We start from the raw sequence: 15,583 nt of genomic DNA, 5'->3' as shown, positions 1-15,583 counted from the left end.
TTATGAATATGGGCCCTGACCTCTCTTCAAAATAGGCATAGCTCCTATAGAGAAGGAATGACAAGTCAAACTATGGACTGAACACTGGAATCAAGTACATTTGTTATTGTCTGTTATGTACAGTATCTACTGGATCTGCCTTGCATGTGTTTTTAAATGACATGGGGCTAGTCCTGGTAGCTTATCACTAACATTTCATCAACTCTTTTCTCACCTTCCTGTTTGGTGTTTCTTCTTTGAAACTTGGATTAGTTCATTTAAGATGATGCATGGTTAGCATTTTTTTGTCAATTGAGAAAGTTTAGCATGAATTGATGTGAACAAGGAAGTGGTACTTGTGGCAAACTTGGTAGTGCTAAACCCAAGGGAAATAATGTAGTTACACAAGCTAACTATTTTATCCCTTTGGAGCTAACTATCACCTCTAACCCTCCCCACCCTTCCATTGTTGCAGTTACAACAGAGAGACCAGAGAAAAGACCGTCCTCTGGTGCAGCGCGACTCGGATCTCCCTCAGGATATCTACACCGCAAAAGCCTTGGAGACCCATCGCCGCGCCGATGACATGATCACCACCCACAATGGGCTCTAGGTCTGCCCCTCCTCTCTCTTCTCTTCTGTCCAGTCCCCTAAAGGAGTACCCTCGCCCCTCCACACCCCACCTCCCAACCCACACAGCACATTCAAAATACTGGCTCGCTTTCCCTATCTCGCCAGTACACTGCCCCACCTCCCTCGGATTTCTGCTTTCTCTGGTGTTTATTTTGGGGGGAGGGGTGGGGCCGCAACTCTTTTAGCTGTCGGTCCTGCGGAGTCATTGTTTTCCTTATTGTTTCCGCTGAATTGTGCATAAAACAGTATATCGGCTCATCCCTCCCTGCTCTTATTGTATGAATGAAAATGGGGACATTTCGTTCCACCTGCGACATGACAAGCTCATGTGAAATGCACAACAAACGTAGAGAGCAAAAACTGAATGAGGGAGACTTATTTTCGTCTTCTGTTTTCTGTCAAGGGGAAACAACCAAAAACAGATGGTTAGATGGAGGGGTAGGACTGTTGGATCGACTTTCTGGACTTAATTTTTATCCCAGGGACATCTGCCAGTGCCAAGACCATTTGTGTACTTTTTTTTGTTTCTGCGTCTATTTTTCTCTCTGTGATTTTAACAAGGGCGACTAGCTAGGTAGTGCCTGCGTTGTTTGCCTTCATTTTTTTGGCCTCGGATGTTTTGACAATTGTTTTTAATAAGCTGTTTTAATAAGCTGTTTTTAATAAAGTGACTGATCCATCTGTTCTGATGAAGTCACATTGTGACAGGGATTGAGAGAGGGAGGAAGGGATGTTCTCTGTGGACACTAGACTCTTTACACTCTACAGTTTGTGCCATATAAAAGTTTTATTTTGTCTTATTTCCTTTCTCATACCCATCTGTTGAATTCCATCTACAATATGTGAGCTGGAAATTTCACAGTGAAATTATTGACAGAAATATTGACAGTTCAAACAATGGTACAACCAATGGTTTATTTCATATATAGAAACACATTGGGTGGTTGTTAGTTTCCACCCTTTTTGTCATACTCAAAAGCCCCTCTTAGACATTTCAACATCTGTAGCCGGTTTTTACTGGAATCACATTATGACACCTTACCTGGGGGTATTACATAATGAGTAGTTATTTGGGATGCAAGATGATTTGTAGATCAGTGTTTCTGCGCAGCCTGACTGCAATCTAGTCCGTCTTAAATGCATACCCCACTGGGCACACACTGGTTGAATCAATGTTTCCATGTAATTTCAATGAAATTAAGTTGAACCAATGTGGAATAGACATTGAGTTGATGATCCAGGCTTCAGCAGTCCTGGAGCTACTTGCTAGTCAGGCATTGACCTCCATTTATTTCAGAGGTACCCATGATATCAATGTCGTGTTCATCTCGTATCCCCCCCAGCATGCTCACTATTCCTCCTGTTGTTTTTTAAATTATTACCACCACCCTCTTATCCAGATGTGCTTCTCTGTGGAGCTGAATGGACTGTCCATTGCCAATAATATATACTGATTCACAGGCACATTCACAGAGATAGTAGAGACCGAGCGGTGATTCCAGACCAGAATAACTCTTGGAAGTAGATGAATCGTGTAGTTGTTAAGAAAAAGTATATTGAACTACCTAAAAAGCACTTCCTGAAAACTTGAAAGATGTGACATGTTTCTGTATATTCAATGAAGCTCTGTATCCCATTGACTACATATGTACAGTCTATTCTGGAAGCTGTCAAATCCAGGAGTTTTGGACATTAACATTTACAAGTGGGTCATCTCTTGAACCATTGTTTGAACTTCCAAATCTAGCATGGGTATACAAACTGTAATGTGTTTTGTGTTGTCCCTGGTAACTTATAGCCTGGATGCTAGTTTTAGCATTGTAGCTGCCAATGGAAATGGCCAATGCTAAAACAGACAGATCGAGGCTTGGCAACTGTATTATTCATATTTGCTTGAATGGAAAATGTGTACATTTATACAACCAATGTTAAACATGTATTTTTTCCCCTGGAAGAATGGCACTCACCAAAACAATTTCTATCATAAAAGAATATATTTGCTTTTTATTTAACGGTATTGGTTTAAGATATGTTATCAGTTTGCATTTTGTTTGTGTTCGAACTGTTGTTTTTGTGTAGACCCATAGATAAATGACTCGTAAAACAAGTTAGACGGGAAAAAAATGTTGGTGACTGTTTTTCTAAATTCTTTGCTTGACCGCAGCATCTTTGCAGGATTTTAGTTGAACATGTACTTTACAAAATATAATAACTTGACAAGTGTCCTTTTGTATGTGACCTGTACTATATGGCTTCATTTAATATTGTATACATATGATTTACTTTGTTTTATGTAGTGTTATCGATCTAGATTTTGTACAAAATGGTCCTCTGTACAGAATAAAACATCAATAGCAATGACAAGAAGTCAATGTGGCACATACATTCTTTTCCTCTTTCACTTGTAACTTTGCATTATTAAATATAAGTCATAATTGTATCTATTTGAACTCTTCAAGGTTTGTTCCCTATTCAAAATGTCTTTGACCAGATTTCAGTCCATAGCCTTTGAGCTTTTCTCACAGTTTCAAGTGGTATACATCTATATTGAATGAATAAAGAGAATATTTGATTTTATATTTTCAACCATACATCAATTCTCGAGTCATATTACTTAACGGGAAGTCTCAACGTGGACAGTTGTTAGGAGTTTTGACAGTTTAAGTATGATTGACCTGAAATAAAAAGGGTTAGCAAAACTACTATATAATATAGTAAGTAGTATACTGTAAGTTAGTCTAAACTTATTTTGCAGTGTGCGGGCAGCACTTCTGTCACTGCTTTTATAGAACTAACCATGATAAAATGTCTCTCAAATCCATCTAGAGTACATTCTCATATTCTTAATAGACTGTCCAATAGAGAGTGAAATGTTGTGAAATGTAATGATCCTTTTTTGTCGTACTGTTGAGCTGAGCATACTACTGAAATCAAGTTGTGACAATTCATTGTAGGTAACTTTATTGACCACGAGGACTCTAAATAACCTATTTGGGGTCTGACTGAAAGAAAATTACTTGATTCAGTGTAACGATTGTCTTCCTCTTCTGATGAGGAATAGGATGAATCGGACCAATGCCCAGCATGGTAAGTGTTCATGTTATTTTATTAAACTGAACACAAAAATAACAAAGGAGAAAACACGAAAAAAACTAAACAGTCCTGTAAGGTGCAACAAAAACACTAAACAGAAAATAACTACCCACAACCCATAGTGGAAAACAGGCTGCCTAAGTATGGTTCTCAATCAGAGACAACGATTGACAGCTGCCTATGATTGGGAACCATACCAGGCCAAAACCAGAAATACAAAACAGAACAAAAACATAGAATGCCCACCCCAACTCACGCCCTGAACAAACTAAAATAGAGACATAAAAAAGGAACTAAGGTCAGGACGTGACATTCAGGCAAACTATAATGTAGTGGTTATGGACCCCTACGCCACCACCGCCTGATCAAAGTGAAAGGAGGGTTAATTTTTTTTGTCCATTTTTTTGTCCATTTTAAAATAACATCAAATTGATCGAACTTCTACTTTTAAAAATCCATCTCGCCAGAAATAAGTCCCTCACTGTTGCCGCTTGTTAAAGACCCCCCCCCCCCAGGCCCCAGCTGTGCCCTGGACACCATATGTGAATTGATTGCCCCCATCTATCTTCAGAGTTTGTACTGTTAGGTGACCTAAACTTGGATATGCATAATTAACACCCCGGCCATACTACAATCTAAGTTAGATGTAGTAATCTCACACAAATGATCAAGTAACCTACCAGGTACAACCCCAAATCCGTAAAAATGGGAACCCTCATAGATACCAACTTGACCTCTAAATACACCTCTGCTGTTTTAAACCAGGATCTCAGCAATCACTGCCTCATTGCCTGCGTCTGTTTATGGGTCCGAGGTCAAACGTCCACCCCTCATCACTGTCAAACGCTCCCTAAAACACTTCTACAAGCAGGCCATCCTAATTGACCTGGCTCGGGTATCCTGGAAGGATATTGACCTTGTCCCGTCAGTAGAGGATGCCTGGGTTGTTCCTTAAAAGTGCTTTCCTCATCTTAATTCAGCATGCCCCTTTCAAAAAAATGTAGAACTAAGAACAGATATACAGTGGGGCAAAAAAGTATTTAGTCAGCCACGAATTGTGCAAGTTCTCCCACTTAAAAAGATAAGAGCGGCCTGCAATTTGCATCATAGGTACACTTCAACTATGACAGCTATTTGGTCTTGGCCATAGTGGAGTTTGGAGTGTGACTGTTTGAGGTTGTGGACAGGTGTCTTTTCTACTCATAACAAGTTCAAACAGGTGCCATTAATACAGGTAATGAGTGGAGGACAGAGGAGCCTCTTAAAGAAGAAGTTACAGGTCTGTGAGAGCCAGAAATCTTGCTTATTTGTAGGTGACCAAATACTTATTTTCTACCATAATTTGCAAATAAATTCATAAAAAATCCTACAATCTGATTTTCTGGATTTTTTCAGGCCTCTCTCATCTTTTTAAGTGGGAGAACTTGCACAATTGGTGGCTGACTAAATAATCCTTTGCCCCACTGTAGCCCTTGGTTCACTCCAGACTGCCCTTGACCAACACAAAAACATCCTGTGGCGTACTGCACTAGAATCGAATAGTCCCTGTGATAAGCAACTTTTCAGGGAAGTCTGGAACCAATATACACAGGCAGTTATCCTTTGCTTTCCAATCTTTTTCAAACAGAAATTTGCATCCTGCTGCTCTAATTCCAAAAGGTTTTGGGACACTAAAGTCCATGGAGAATAAGAACACCTCCTCCCAGCTGCCCACTGCACTGAGACTAGAAAACACTGTCACCACCAATAAATCCACGATAATCGAGAATTTAAAGAAGCATTTCTCTATGGCTGGCCATGCTTTCCACCTGGATACCCCAACGCCGGCCAACAGCTCTGCACCCCCCGCAGCAACTTGCCGAACCCTCACTAACCCCCCCCCCCCTTGTCCTTCACTCAAATCCAGACAGCTGATGTTCTGATAGAGCTGCAAAATCTGGATCCCTACCAATTAGCTGGGCTAGACAATCTGCACCCTCTCTTCCTAAAACTATCCTCCTGCGATAGATGCTACCCCTATTACTAGTCTGTTCAACCTCTCTTTCATGTCATCTGCAATTTCCTAAAGATTGGAAAGTGGCCGCAGTCATCCTCTTCTTTAAAGGAGGAGACACTCGAGACCCAAACTATTATAGACCTATATCCATCCTGCCCTGCCTCTCTAAAGTCTTTGAAAGCAAAGTGAACAAACAGATCACTGACCATTTCGAATCCCACCGTACCTTCTCCGCTACGTAATCCTGTTTCTGAGCTGGTCACGGGTGCACCTCAGCCACGCACAAGGTCCTAAACGATATAACAGCCATTGATAAAAGACAGTACTGTGCAATCATCTCCGTCGACCTGGTCAAGGCTTTTGACTCCGTATTCTTATTGGCATACTCGACAGCTTTGGTTTCTTTAATGACTGCCTCACCTGGTTCACTAACTACTTCTCAGAGTGTGTCAAATCGGAGGGCCTGTTGTCCGGGCCTATGGGGGTGACACGGTTCAATTCTCGGCCCGACACTTTTCTCTGTATATATCAATGATGTTGCTCTTGCTGTGGGTGATTCTTTGATCCACCTTTACGCAGATGACTCCATTCTGTATACATCTAGCCTTTCTTTGTACACTGTTACCCTCTTGCAGCTCCCCCCCTACTTTGTGCAATTTCCGCCTGAAGACATACCCAAATCTAACAGCCTGTAGCTCAGGCACAGAACCAAGGATATGCATATTATTGGTACCATTGAATGAAGGAGAATAATACACAATAGATCTGGTTTAGATAAAACAATGAAAAAAACATAAGTTTTTCTTTTTGTATCATCTTTAAAATGAACAAACTGTAACGGTTCTCGTCTGGTGAAGGAGAAGCGGACCAAATTGCAGCGTGGTATTTTTGAGACATGTTTAATAACGATGAAAAAACACGAACAATACAAAAACAACAAACGGAACGTGAAAACATATACAGCCTATCTGGTGACAACAAACACAGAGACAGGAACAATCACCCACGAAATACTCAAAGAATATGGCTGCCTAAATATGGTTCCCAATCAGAGACAACGATACACACCTGCCTCTGATTGAGAACCAGACAGCCATAGACCTTGCTAGATAACCCCACTAAGCCACACACCCAACACCCAACACCCCACAAAACCCCAAGACAAAACACACCACAATAAACCCATGTCACACCCTGGCCTGACCAAATAAATGAAGACAAACACAATATATTACGACCAGGGCGTAACAGAACCCCCCCCCCCCTAAGGTGCGGACTCCTGGACGCACAGCAAAACAATAGGGGAGGGTCCGGGTGGGCGTCTGTCCATGGTGGCAGCTCCGGCGCGGGACGTGGACCCCACTCAATAAATGTCTTAATCCCTCCTCCTCGCGTCCTATGATAGTCCACCCTCGCCGCCGACCATGGCCTAGTAGTCCTCACCCAGAACCCCACTGAACTGAGGGGCAGCTCGGGACTGAGGAGTAGCTCGGGACTGAGGAGTAGCTCGGGACTGATGAGTAGCTCGGGACTGAGGGGAAGCTCGGCACTGAGGGGAAGCTCGGCACTGAGGGGAAGCTCGGCACTGAGAGGAAGCTCGGCACTGAGAGGAAGCCCGGCACTGAGAGGAAGCCCGGCACTGAGAGGAAGCCCGGCACTGAGAGGAAGCCCAGCACTGAGAGGAAGCCCAGCACTGAGAGGAAGCCCAGCACTGAGAGGAAGCTCAGGCAGGTAGTTGGATCTGGCAGATCCTGGCTGGCTGGCGGTTCTGGGAGATCCTGGCTGACTGGCGGGTTTCTGGAAGAGTCTGGTTGACTGGCGGATCTGGAAGAGTCTGGTTGACTGGCAGATCTGGAAGAATCTGGCTGACTGGCGGATCTGGAAGAGTCTGGCTGACTGGCGGATCTGGAAGTCTGGCTGACTGGCGGATCCTGGCAGACTGACGGATCTGGCTGCTCCATGCTGACTGGCGGCTCTGGCTGCTCCATGTAGACTGACAGCTCTGACTACTCCATTCAGGCTGTCAGCTCTGGCTGCGCTGAACAGGCAGGAGACTCCAGCAGCGCTGTAGAGGAGGAAGGCTCTGGTAGCGCTGAACAGGCGGGAGACTCCAACAGCGCAGGAGAGGAGGAAGGCTCGGGCAGCGCTGAACAGGCGGGAGACTCTGGCAGCGCAGGAGAGGAGGAAGGCTCCGGCAGCACTGGAGAGGCGAGGCGCACTGTAGGCCTAATGCGTGGTGCTGGCACTGGTGTTACTGGGCCGAGGACACGCACAGGAAGCCTGGTGCGGGGAGCTGCCACCGGAGGGCTGGTGTGTGAAGGTGGTACTGGGTAGACCGGACCGTGCAGGCGTAGTGGAGTTCTTGAGCACCGAGCCTGCCCAACCTTTCCTGGTTGAATACTCCCGGTCGCTCTGCCAGTGCGGCGAGGTGGAATAGCCCGCACTGGCCTATGTAGGCGAACCGGGGACACCGTGCGCAAGGCTGGTGCCATGTAAGCCAGCCCAAGGAGAAGCACTGGGGACCAGATGCGTAGAGCCGGCTTCATGGCATTTTGCTCGACGCTCACTCTAGCCCGGCCGATACGCGGAGCTGGAATATACCGCACCGGGCTATGCACCCGCACTGGAGACAATGTGCGCACCACAGCATAACACGGTGCCTGCCCGGTCTCTCTAGCCCCCCGGTAACCACAGGAAGTTGGCGTAGGTCTCATACCTAGCGTCGCCATACTCCCTGTGAGCCTCCCCCCATAAAATTTTTTGGGGCTGACTCTCAGGCTTCCATCCGCGTCGCCGTGCTGCCTCAATACCAGCGCCTCTCAGCTTTCGCCGCCTCCAGTTCTTCTTTTGGGCGGCGATATTCTCCAGGCTGATCCCAGGGTCCTTCTCCGAACAAGTCGTCCTCCCATGTCCCTTCCTCATTTTGTTGCTCCTGCTGCCGTTGTTGCTTCTCCTGCGGCTCCTGCCTGTTGACACGCTGCTTGGTCCTGTTGTGGTGGGTGATTCTGTAACGGCGTTCGTCTGTTGAAGGAGAAGCGGACCAAAATGCAGCGTGGTATTTTTGAGACATGTTTAATAACGATGAAAAAACACAAACAATACAAAAACAACAAACGGAACGTGAAAACCTATACAGCCTATCTGGTGACAACAAACACAGAGACAGGAACAATAACCCACGAAATACTCAAAGAATATGGCTGCCTAAATATGGTTCCCAATCAGAGACAACGATACACACCTGCCTCTGATTGAGAACCACTCCAGACAGCCATAGACCTTGCTAGATAACCCCACTAAGCCACAAACCCAACACCCCACAAAACCCCAAGACAAAACACACCACAATAAACCCATGTCACACCCTGGCCTGACAAACACAATATATTACAACCAGGGCGTGACACAAACATTCAGATAGGATGATGGGGACAATTTCAGTGAAAAATATAAGAGGGCAACAGTACTTGTGCAAAGTTTCAGAATGATAACTTCCAAAATGAGTGTGCTTGCATGATATTTATCACGAAGTCACCCAGGTGTCCCACACAAGTAGCCCAAATGTACCCAAGTGGCCAAATTGGTGAAGGTATACATTTTGAAACAAATAACTATATACAAAATGCCAAAATGGTATTCTAACACACACCCCCCCCAAAAAATTGAGAAAAGTAAATGAAATAAATAAATAATGGAAAAAATAATAATTATTGATTAAAAAATACGAAAAAATATATATATACATTTACAAAATAACATGTGTAACATTCAATATTTGGATGACCCTCAGTCCTCTATCAAATCAAATCTATTTATATAGCCCCAGCCTAAAACCCTAAACAGCAAGCAATGCAGGTGTAGAAGCACGGTGGCTAGGAAAAACTCCCTAAGCAAAAAAACCTAGGAAGAAACCTAGAGAGGAACCAGGCTATGAGGTTTGTCCAGTCCTCTTCTGGCTGTGCCGGGTGGAGATCACAGTGGTTGTAGAGGGTGCAACAGGACAGCACCTCAAGAGTAAAAATGAACAGTTTAGGGTTCCATAGCCGCAGGCAGAACAGTTGAAACTGGAACAGCGGCAAGGCCTGGGGACAGCAAGGAGTCATCATGCCAGGTAGTCCTGACGCATGGTCCTAGGGCTCAGGTCCTCCGAGAGATAGAAAGAGAGAATTAGAGAGAGCATAATTAAATTCACACAGGATAAGACTTCCATTCGGAGTCAGTGTCACTGTGAAAGAAAATGTTCAGTTAGAATAGTTTCACATATGAGCCCTGTATCAAAAGGTATAATAAACAGATATATATAGAGAGTTGAAGGTTGAATATATTATTATATTATTATTACCTGCTAGATCTACTGTCTCTTTTATATTATGACAAACCAGCTAGATCTACTGTCTCTTTTATATTATGACATTTCAGCTAGATCTACTGTCTCTATTATATTATGACAAACCAGCTAGATCTACTGTCCTTATTATATTACTGTCTTTATTATATTACAACAGACCAGCTGTATCTACTGTCTCCATTTCAATTTGGCCATTGATGTGGTCCTGCACTCCACTCAACAGCCTCAAATTTCATGTGGGTTGGGGTGGGGTGGCAGACACACGCATCTCACATTTCATGACATTACATGTTTATATATTGCTTCGAATATAAATAAAAAATAACATTTTATATTATTAATTTCAAACAAGGGCATTAGCATGATAAGAACTTAACAGTCCAAAACGATGTCCTCTCCCGTTCAAAAAATATTCCTCAACAATTGCTAAATGAAGCGTCCTACAACAATCTCTGTCTCACCTTCCCAATCAATTTATTCTAAAGTTGTGTGTACATCTGTGTATCTAGACTTAGATTTAGCTTTCCCTGACTTAGTTGCCATAATGATTGATATATAAACAGCTGAATCTGCGCAGTCACCAAACAATACAGTGGGCAATATGCGTAGCTTCTTCCGATATGAAAATTCAATAGCGCATGACTCTCTTTACGCTGGAGCTTACTACATGGGTTGGTCTTGCAACACATAAACATGGCGTATTGCCATTTAGCTCAGCTCATTGGCTATCTACCCAGCTAGATTTCAAGATGATCAGTGGTCATTGGGTTAACCTCTCTGGGCAAGCGTCCCACCTTGCCAACAATAAATGCAAATGTGCTACGCCAAATGCTAATAGCTCTCGTTAAAACTCAAACGTTCATTAAAACACACATGCAGGGTACTCAATTCAAGCTACACTCGTTGTGAATCTAGCCAACAAGTCAGATTTTTAAAATGCTTTTCGGCGAAAGCATGAGAAGCTATTATCTGATAGCATGCAACACCCCGAAATACCTGAAGGGGACGTAAACAAAAGAATTAGCGTAGCCGGCGCTACACAAAACGCAGAAATAAAATATAAAACATTCATTACCTTTGACGAGCTTCTTTGTTGGCACTCCTATATGTCCCATAAACATCACATTTGGGTCTTTTTTTCGATTAAATCGGTCCTTGTATACCCAAAATGTCCAGTTATGAAGACTGTGTGGATCCAGGAAAAACACTGTTTATAAACGCAACGTTATTTTTTTAAATTAAAAGAGTTGCCTATAAACTTTGACAAAACACTTCAAACTATTTCTGTAATCCAACTTTAGGTATTAGTAAACGTTAATAAACGATCAAATTGATCACGGAGCGATCTGTATTCAATAGAAACACGTTTGGAAAACGTAGTCCACTTTCCCCCTTCCATTTCTTCCTGCTGTGTACCCGACGAAAGGCTGTGCCTATTACTCATATGACCAAGGATTTAGCTGCATAGAAATCACAACACTGGCGACATCGTGTGGAAGCTGTAGGAACTGTAAGCCCATCGTTATCTATTATACCTTGCAATAGACAATACAGAGACTGGCGGATTGATTTTTTCTTCGTCGATTTTGTGATCAGGTTTCCTTGTGAATTTGACCACGAAACACGTTCTGTTATAGTCACATACATCATTTAACCAGTTTTAGAAACTTCAGAGTGTTTTCTATGCACACATACTAATCATATGCATATACTATATTCCTGGCATGAGTAGCAGGACATTGAAATGTTGCGCAATTTTTAACAGAATGTTGAAAAAAGTAGCCCGATCTCTAACATTAAAAGACAGTCAATCAACGAAACAAATCATTGGTGCACAATGATGTCATTACTTGTTGTCTTCAAATCGGTTTCTTTCAGTCAATACGTCCCGCGAAATGGCACATCAGGTTTGATTGTGTTACAAACAAACCAGTTGATTGCAGTGAAACCAAACATGACTGGAAAAGTCACGTTCTGTGTGGGTGATTTACCTGGAATGTGTCGTCGAAAATGGAATGAAACGGAATTCACTACACAAGCGGTTCACAAAATGTTTCGTGTTAGGCTATAAAAACAGATTTTATCAAACAAAAGATCATTCATTGTGTAACAATGAGCATTGGAATTGCAAACAGATGAAGATCGTCAAAGGTAAACAATTTATTTTAATGCAGTTTGTGATTATGTTACCCCTGTGCTGTTTTAAAATTATTATTTTTTATGGGGCTCTATGCTCAGATAATCACATCTCATTCTTTCGCAGTAAATCCTTTTAAAAGTCTGACAACGCAGTTGGATTAGCAAGATTATAGGCTTTCGATACATGTGAGACACTTGTATTTTCATGAATGTTTAATATGACTATTTATGTAGCGAGCACCGTATGTTGTGGAATTTCAGCCCACTAGCGGGTTCCGTGCGCAGAAAGGTTAAAGGGAAAGGGAGTTGCAGGGAATTACTTATTCTTAGAGCAGTTGGAAGAAGGGGCTGGGGAGCTGGGATGGGGGAGAGAGAGAGAGAGCAGTGGGAAGATGAGTTCAGAGTGATGCTTGAGACAGCACGGTACACATCTGAATGAATGCTTCCACAAAAGGCAATTTTATCCTCGCAGGCTGCTCAGGCTCACTGTAGGTAGCAAGGTGAGCTCTGTCTCCCTCTGAGGAGAAGGAAGAGCATTTAATGTTGTTTTTCTCTTCAGCCTGGATCCCAAGGCTGACTGGAGGGCCAGTATACTGATCTCAAGCTTCCACACGAGAACACACTCCGGGCAATGGTGTTTGCGAACCCGCTAACATGGGGTTTGGGAAAATAGTGTGTCTGTGTTTCTTCTACTTGTTTGCTTTCTTTTAATGCAAAGGCAGAGTTTGTGTTGATTTTCTTTTGAATTTATACAGCCGTTGGAGGACTGGAGAGGAAAATAAAACAACAAGAAAAGACTGAATTTTGCCTTGGATATTCAGTTAGGGAAAGTTCAATCTGAGTTCACATGCTGGTGTCCACATAACAAAGATAAAAGTACTGTACACACTGTAACAACACTTTGTTGTTATCATATCATTTGGTGTGATTTAATGTATAATGTTTTGAAATGAAATCGTACAACCCATCTGAAATATCAAAAGAGTAAACACATCTTTTAAGTCTTGTGGCGAAACTGCTAATTATTAAAATCAACAGAAAAACTGCCCTTCTCAGAGAGCGAGAGAAAGTGGAGGGACAGTTAGAGCTCTGGGAGCGCAGTACAGTACAACTGCAAAATACAGCAATGGAAAAAGATGAAGTCATTGCTGCTGCTTCTCGTTCTGCTGGCATTACACATTTGCTATGTCCTGTGGGGCGGCAGTGTCTACCGGCCCCGCCGAGACCAGAGTCGTCTGGAATCAGTGTGAGAAGGAGCGGCTCCTAATCTCTTGCCCTCTCAAGTGGCAGAGTGGAGGAGTCAACCAGAGGACTGTGCGATATAATAGCTGGACCGGCTGAGAAAGAGCCAGCAGCAGCCAACCTCCAACCACAGAGACACTCCCAGTGCCTGGTCCTCAGTGGGCAGACAGATAGATGGTGACTAGGGTGTAGTGCTTTCCGCTGAGCATCAACGCTTCCTATGAATGAGGTCACATGGTATGGGAACAGTCGAGTCGGAAAGTGGTGATGTCAAGGTGATGGAAGCATTCTGGTTCCTTGCTCCCCGAGTCGTTCGTTGAGTTCTTCTCATATGACCAGGTTACTGCGCCTACTGGCTCCTGTGTGGTGTCACATGCTACCGTGCTCATGGAGCTCAAATGCAGGAGATGAATTACTCTGACCAATCCCCTTTCCCGCTCATCATCACACATAGACACATAGCTCAGCATCTAGACTGCCAACGGGAATGTACTGTACTGTCAATACCACATGCTGCAAGCAAAGCCTTCAGTGCAGACCTTGGTGACTACTCAGTGCTCCAGCTGCCCCTATACAGTACTAAGTGATCGATACGCTTTGTTGGGGAATACAGATACCATGCTCCATGCTCACACAGCAAGGTTGCAGAGCCCTAAGAAGGTTACATTTTACACCAGCCCACAAAAGGGATGTTACAGAGATTTTACATCAGATCGTTTTTCGCTTTGTGAGGTCAAACCGAAATTAATGAGGGATACGGCCCTATGAACGTTTGTGTAATTAGTAAGCTAAACAGCTGACAGATCTAACTACAATGAACAATTTCTCTGCTCTGTTTATGAAATGTCCTCAATAACTGGTCAAATGGTATTTAGGAATTCATGATCGGTAAGGCGAGGAGAAAGCCTAAAAGTGTGGCAGCGTTTCCAATCAATGAGTAATAGTGGATCAGTTTACAGAGGGAAAGTACATAACACTGTCTCTGTCTTCCCCTTCTGGCGACAAATAAAATGACACTCCCTCTGTGCAGGTCAATGTAATGTGTTCAGTAGAAGCACATAATGAACAACAATAATACATACTGTAAGAGCACTTGAAAATGGAATGAGCGGAATTGGTGGAATTACGACTACATAAACCATGCAAACTGCTCTTTGTCGATTTTATCCTGCATTGCAAAACTTGCATAATCATGCATGAGCAATTCTACTATTTCAAAAACAAAAATGCACAAAAGTGCTTTGGTAACTGAATTCACATATCTGCTGATACTGTACGTTTTTTTTCTTGCCATTTCCATCATGTTGATAAAGCATAATCAAATAGTTTGAAGACAAGACAGCAATTTAAGTGTTAAAGAAAGAAGAGCTTTTTCTTTATCAGAAAAAAAACAGACACGTCATTATGTGACTGTTGTCTTTCATGGTTAGAAAAAAAAGCATCTGTCAGATATCTCACAATACGCCCGCTGAGTGTGCATGTTCATTCTTCTTCACTTGTTTGTATGTACGTGGTGCTCATCTTGGGCCCTGTGCAATTACCATACGACTGCAATGCATTTCACTGTCTACTTAATCACAATACAAATTGCCCCGGTTCTGGAGGAATGAGAGTTTTTTTTTTCATTCAGCACGGCCCCCTGGTGAATCTGCTCACTCTATGAGACTCGCTGCTACTTGATCAAGCGGGCCAGGCTCATTCCATTGGGATTACCTATCAAAGTGGAAGGCAATGGTAACTCAATGCCTCACCCAGACAGTCTCGTAACAAATCGCAGACGGAAAGGCTCACGCACAACACATGCTGGAAATGTTCATTGAAATGCAGTACGCAAAAGGCAGACTTTTACAGTGTTCACTGTTCTAGGTGAGAAGACAATGTACATCACAAACTGTAAAGTATCTCCTTGAAAGAAAATGATTGTAGGATCAAACTCTGATCACAGCTGTTTCCTACTACCGGGTTGTAAAACATTATCGTATTTAAATGGGAAGCTTTAACCTCTAGTGACACTCCATCCTGTGAACGAGACCGTTGTCATCATCTGACACTTATTAGCATTACGCAAATGACATACATCTTCCTAGAAAATATTCCTATTCATGAAAATCACAAGTGAAATATATTGGAACACAGCTTAGCCTTTTGTTAAA

The 15,583-nt window shown here is 43.0% G+C and overlaps 1 protein-coding gene across 8 annotated transcripts in view; it reads left to right on the top strand.

Moving 5' to 3' along the window:
• LOC135526107 (serine/threonine-protein phosphatase 2A 56 kDa regulatory subunit gamma isoform-like) overlaps nt 1–3,203 on the top strand; it is a 47,659-nt gene extending 44,456 nt beyond the window's left edge. For 3 of the 8 annotated variants that reach the window (XR_010453240.1, XM_064954212.1, XM_064954216.1), the window contains exon 15: nt 455–520. Coding sequence is in view for 1 of the 8 variants with exons in the window: in XM_064954218.1 (XP_064810290.1) it covers nt 464–592 (129 nt within the window). In the remaining 7 variants the exon portion in view is untranslated. Of the gene's footprint in view, nt 1–454 lie in introns of all 8 variants that reach the window. The other 5 variants (XR_010453241.1, XM_064954218.1, XM_064954213.1 and 2 more) reach the window with 5 other exon arrangements.
• The last annotated feature ends 12,380 nt before the right edge of the window (nt 3,204–15,583 follow it).

The sequence above is a fragment of the Oncorhynchus masou genome, chromosome 32 (assembly GCF_036934945.1).
Source record: "Oncorhynchus masou masou isolate Uvic2021 chromosome 32, UVic_Omas_1.1, whole genome shotgun sequence".
Classification (NCBI taxonomy): domain Eukaryota; kingdom Metazoa; phylum Chordata; class Actinopteri; order Salmoniformes; family Salmonidae; genus Oncorhynchus; species Oncorhynchus masou.
The sequence above is the reverse complement of the archived record's forward strand: the minus strand, read 5'-3'. Positions and strand labels throughout refer to the sequence as shown.